Source organism: Hemitrygon akajei, chromosome 10 (assembly GCF_048418815.1).
Source record: "Hemitrygon akajei chromosome 10, sHemAka1.3, whole genome shotgun sequence".
NCBI classification, from domain to species: Eukaryota; Metazoa; Chordata; class Chondrichthyes; order Myliobatiformes; family Dasyatidae; genus Hemitrygon; species Hemitrygon akajei.
In genome coordinates, this window is record NC_133133.1 from 163,762,149 (window position 1) to 163,768,148 (window position 6,000).

Here is a 6,000-nt window from a genome sequence, read left to right on the forward strand (position 1 = left end):
GTATAGTGAAACAATGCAAAGCATCTTTAATACTTAAATTAAAAATTCTAAACTTAAACTCACATCCTATTTCTTTTGAAGCTGCTTGCTTTGAAAAATTAAATAACAGTTCTGTATTAAAAGATGTCTGTTTACCTCAGAAATCAGATCATTTTGAGCAAAATATAGAAGTCACTGGCCCCAAGTTGCCAATTGTAGAGTTAATAAATTAATCTGATAATTTCAGGAGGATGATAATGTCCACCGTCAAGACTATGATGTTTCTGACTAAATAAGTCATCTAAGTCTCAAATGTTAACAATTAAAATGTGGATTTGGATTGTCACCTGAACTTCAGGGTTAGTGAAGAACCTAAAACAAGGGGAGACAATTGACATAGGATCTGAACCAATAAAGGTGGGGCTTTTGTGCTGTACCTTTGTACATTGCTGTTAGGTGCAACAGAAATTAAACCTGCTCTCTATAATGTAATTATCAAGACAAGACCTGTTTAAATAATTTAATGAATATGAAGTGTTCTTCAGTCATCCACTCTTTGTTAAGTAATAATATAAATGTAATAATATACAATTCCTGGACAGAGATCTGTCTTGCACAACAATAGCTAGACATCAGCATAAAAGTGACAAAGGTACAGTTCTGGCAGTAATTGACAGGGTACTGGACAAACACTATGAGTTACTTTAAAAAGCAATACAGTATTAAATATACTTTTACGTAGACCAATGATTCTGAAATCAGAGCTAAAGAAACCTTCGATGTTTCTGTTCTCAATGAGGTTTCAAATTCTACTTTTTATTTTATAAATGCAGTTTTAGAAAAAAATAACTTAAAAGTTATTAAATTTGATTTTATTTCAGAAAGATGTTGATACCAATCCAAAAGACTAAGGCTATGAATCAATTTTAATCTTTAAACTCAATCAGAATTTCTTCCAGTACAAGCTTCATTTTTATTTCCCTTCTATCTGTTAAACTTATCACATCAATAGCCTTTTATCTACAAAGATAAAGTGGTACTGACACATTTCTCAAAAATATCATGTGACGGAATCCTTATAAGTCGCCAAAGTTTCTCTGCAATATTGAGCCCAGATAATGAAGTTGCCTTTTTCAAAATGACACATTGTCAAGTCCTTGTTACACTTGCATTACTAATGAACAGGTATAATCAAATTCTTTTTAGCAACACATCGGCCTGAAAGAGAATTCATTGTTAAAACACCTTAGTTGTTAAAATGCAAAAAACAAATGTATTAATCTACCAGTGTTTCTTATCAAGTTAAATTTACTTTCACAAATAAAAATAAGGAATTATACCTTATATGATTTGCTTTTTAGTAACATTTATCAATTTAATTATAAACTGCAAGACTTAAGGAGAAAACAAATTAGTAGATCTCTGGAGCACCAAATTCAATATATATTTTAATGGAAACAACATCAGTATGAATTCTCTAAAACACTATAGTTGAAGGAAGTTAACAGTGAATACAAGAGCTTGCCTTTTTTTTAACATTTTGAACATGAGGAGCACTCCAACTATATTTGTAACCTTTTCCTTAGTTTATCTTCATCCCACTGTTCACACACATTCTCTTAAAATTTCAAAAACTTGTTTTGCTATAGGATGTCTTTAGAATAGATCAAAATGCTTTTTCATTGCTGTAGCATTTTATTTGGTGAATAAAAACTACCTGTTAAAACATACAGTTGCAAAATAACTGATTCAAATGTTTTCTCGGTAAGTGGGCATTACAACTTAAATTTCCATGTAAACTTTTCCCTTACAATTGAACGTAAAACAACATTTTTTTAACTGAATTTTAACATAATCCTTTGCAAAATTGTCAACTGATGCCCAGAATTTTAAGTTTTCAGCAAATTTGTATCACAAAATGTTGCTCATTATATATTACTAAGAACTTAGCATATAATCACATTTAAAATACACATAGCTAGATCTTGCTAATTATTTTTGCTGATATGTTTATAAATCAGACATTTCTTCAGCTAGATGGTGTTAGCTACAATGTTAACAAGAAACCATGCAGTTCATTGGAGTGGCTTTACCAGAACAAAAGTTTCCCTCCAACAAAGCTGCTCAACTTCCTCAAAAATTGAAACAGAAAATAATCCTTCCTCGGGGAAGCTTTCATGGTCTCTTACTTTAAACTTGGACTTTACTCTGACATAGCAAACTGCAGGAAATGTGATTCAAACACAAATTACTAAAATGGTGTAAATCCTCTGGCATTCAGGATAAATGATTGAACTCATTTGTAAACTAGTCTTCAGAGTGTGGTTAGTGCTCAGAAATGTTCACAAGTTAATCTCACCTTTTGAGCTGCTTTAGAGGGACCCTTGTTTTTGCTTCCTTTTGGTCTTCCCCTAGGTCGTTTAGGCGTAGGTGGTCCAGTGGGTTCCTATAATTTAATAAGGAACAGTGGCCAGTTAAACAGAGACCCAAAGAAGGCTCCAATACATTAAGTTCTTTTAAAGAAGTCCACATACAAAAAAAAATGCAAACTCCATACAGAAAATTGGTGCTTGGTAACAACAGGAATTTAATTGCCTGTTCCTTCAGAAATGTGGAAAATACCAATGAATTTCTGAAGTAGTAAATTACGTTCTGTTTAGATTATTTCATCTGTACATATTCCTAAACAATACAGACCTTCTTATATCACTTTTCAGTGACTTAATAAGTTGAATTAAAGAAAGAGATATTTCCAAATGGTGACGTGAATACAATGTGTAACTGGACTTAACTAAAAGTGGCAAACTCGATGTGTTCACTTAGTGGGACAGAAATTAAAGTGGTTTCAGCATTTATTACACATAATTCCAAAGGGGTCAATGTAAACTCCAAGTTAGTTGCTTTTAACAAAACAACGCAGTGTCCATTCATCAAACCAACAGGCGATGGCCATTCAAGTTGATACACCCAACCATTCAGCTCACGAATCCAATGAAAGGCTTTCATTCTCGGTGGGAGAAAGGGAGTCAAATTTAAATATCTACATCTTGAGCCGTTTTTCAGCCAGATTCCCATAAAACTCACAACGTGAGAGTAATGATGCTGCGAACCTGCACTCTCGGCAAGCAGCGTTTTAAACGCGGAGGCATTTAATGAAAAAGAGCGTGTCACATCCAAGCGGAAGGAAAATCTAAGCAGACATCTGATTGCTTCCCAAATAAACCACTGCTTCGTGATCCAGGCACAAACCAACTTATTAAATAAACCGATCTTTACAGGACGTCCTGCTTAGAATATAACGCAATCAGAGCTGGAAATAAAAATAGTGACACATTTAGTGTGCTCGTACTGGCAGTGAAATATTGCCATTGACACAAAAGTATTTCATCTGCACACAGCGGTGTATTAGCAAATTATAGAGAGTACGCCTCAATAAAGTGCCCTGGTCAAAACAGGAGGCTGGAAACAATGTATTTGCATGAAATAAGGTCCATTACTACGGTCCTGAAAGTGGGGGGGAAAGGGTAATTATACACTTTCTCGCCCTTAAATGGTGTCACTCTTCCCAAACAGCGCAAGATCGAGAAAGACCCTTCACAAAACTTGAGAAAAGGCTAGGCTCTGTGGCAGCCACATAGAGCACAGCGCGACAGAAAGGACGAGGATCTGCGTCCCACAACTCATCAAATTAGGCGGGATTTTCGGATCACTTTTTTTTAAATGGGTGATACTTGGAACAACAAAAACAAAAGCTGCCGGCCTTTCCGGAGCGCCACAGAAGACCGAGACACCGTGTATGTGCAACAGGTAACTCCGACAAACACCCTTCATTCATTCAGTGCAGACACTTCATCCCAACTTGCGATTATTATTGACGTCGGCTGCCGGGCCGATTTAACGTCGCGGTCACACGAAAGCCAGCGTTTTCTAAACTACCTTTAAACAAAACCACCTAAGGAAATGAAAACGCCTCAACCCCAACGCATTGGGGGTTTATTTGCTCGAAAAATTTCGAGCAAAAAATTTTCAGCGCATCCAGCCTTGAACACGCAACCCAAGACTGGAAGGAAGAAAAGGGACGGGATGGCAACTTGTAACAGTACATGCAACTAAAACCGTCCTTAAACTAATCCTCAGCTCTATCCCAACCCACTCCATAGATCCCTTCGGTGGAAAAAAAAACAGAATAATTTTTTAAAAACAGAGCGCTATACTGACTTGCTGCTGTTTCTTGGGTCTTCCCCGACCTCTCTTCTGCGGTGGCTCTGCAGGTTGTTCCGGGGGAGTCGTGGACTGGCTGGGTCCTTCGCCTCTTGTGCTCATTGCGGCTTCTGACAATCTGGCTCTCTCCAACAGGTTAACGCAAGGAGCAGTAACACCGGGCGCCCTGGTGTTGAATGTATTGAGGAGGAGACAAGGGAAAGAAAAAATAGATGGTGGGGGTGGGTGGGCAAGAGAAATAAAGCTGGAGCAACAAATTGCAGGATGCTACCAAAGATGCAGTGGGTACCGCTGCTTGCTTTTACTGGTGGTTGAAATTTAATGGGAATTAAAGTGTGAAAAGGACCAGTTATGATCTGCTGGTACGGCACAGGCTGAAATCGGGGCACTGCAGTTTCCTGCTAAGTGTAACAATAATGATCATACTTTATGCACCGTAAACTAATAAACGAAGTGGGGGAAAGAGCAGAGAGCCCAGCACCCGCTATACAAGAGTTTAAGTGAAAGGGAAAGAGTTACTTGGGCTATTATTCTTGTCCAGCCCACGAAAGGAGAATGGGTAAAAAAGCACCTTTACTCGTGGGTGGAAAAAGGAGGGGGAGGGGTGGGGTTGAGAATGAGAGAGGAGGGGAGGGGACAAGAGGCAGGACCAGAAGAGAGCGAAAAAAACACCGCGATCAGCTTGGACAAGATCCAGATGAAACATTCACAATTCACCAACACTGGAAGAGAGCGGAGGGCTCACGTGTCCCAGGCTCGGGCACTCTGTAACAAAGCCTCTTCTGAATGGCTGAACTCCAGCAGGTTATTTAAATACACCCCCGTCGGATCAACACGGCGCATTCCGAAGGAGAACTTCCAATTTAACATTTTTTTTTAATCGCATCGCTTCATCCAAAAAGGAGGGAAACGCAGACAGGTTTCCAGTTCCTCCGGTTTCCCTCCCCGCTGCGATTCACCGTGTACACGGCGGGCTACAGGGACAACAGAAGATCGCTGTACAAAGGGCACCGGGAGGGTGGGGGTGGGCGGCTGCGCTTCACCCTTTCTCCTTCCAGTTAGACACAGAGGCAAATCTCAAATGCAAGTGCACAATAAATCGTCCTCCTGAATCCCTCCCGATCTGGCTTTATTATTGTCAGGTGGGGCAGCTTTAATAATTTTAGCCTTGTCGGTGCTCGCACACAGCCGCGCGCACCGTGCGCTTTGCATTCAGCGGGTGTGAGTCGCACACGAGGGGAGCATCTCCGCTCTCTCCCAACGCGATCCGCTGTGCGACTCGAGAAGCTGCATGCGCTTTCTCGACCTCCAACAGCCAAGCCCGGCTTTGATCTGCGCCGCCCAACGACATGAAGCGAGATCAATTACAGAGGAACAACAGTGACAAAGAATTCGCTGCTTTACGTGCAGGCAGTTTCCCACGATCGCCGAGTCAGTTCAGAACAAGGAATTTGGATTTCTCCCTGTCCTCTCTGTCTTGTACACAATAGGGAAGAAAGTTGTTGGGGGTGGGGGGGGGGGCGAGCACGATTCCTTGTGCCTTGTCGGAGAGAGGGGAAAAGTTTACAGTATAGTGAATTTTACGCGTTGTTTTGCAAAACAAAAAAAAACAAAGTAAATTGTTTTTGAAGTCAGGTTTCAAACCCAGAGCACTGCATTTTATCAATAAGGCAAAGTGAAATAGAGTATATGCATAGTGAATTTACAACAAATATTGCTTCCTCCCCACTTCCAACCCCCCCGCTTCTCTCTCTCTCTCTCACTCACACACACACACACACACACACACACACACACACA

The 6,000-nt window shown here is 40.1% G+C and overlaps 1 protein-coding gene across 1 annotated transcript in view; it reads right to left on the bottom strand.

Annotated features, from left to right (window-relative positions):
- Nucleotides 1-5,640, bottom strand: part of hmga2 (high mobility group AT-hook 2) — a 150,541-nt gene extending 144,901 nt beyond the window's left edge. Inside the window, exons 1-2 of the mRNA XM_073059581.1 lie at nucleotides 4,198-5,640; nucleotides 2,339-2,425 (exon numbers count right to left, since the gene is read on the bottom strand). Of these exons, the coding sequence (XP_072915682.1) occupies nucleotides 2,339-2,425; nucleotides 4,198-4,302 (192 nt within the window). The 5' untranslated portion in view covers nucleotides 4,303-5,640. The remainder of the gene's footprint in view (nucleotides 1-2,338; nucleotides 2,426-4,197) is intronic.
- Between the last annotated feature and the right edge of the window lie 360 nt (nucleotides 5,641-6,000).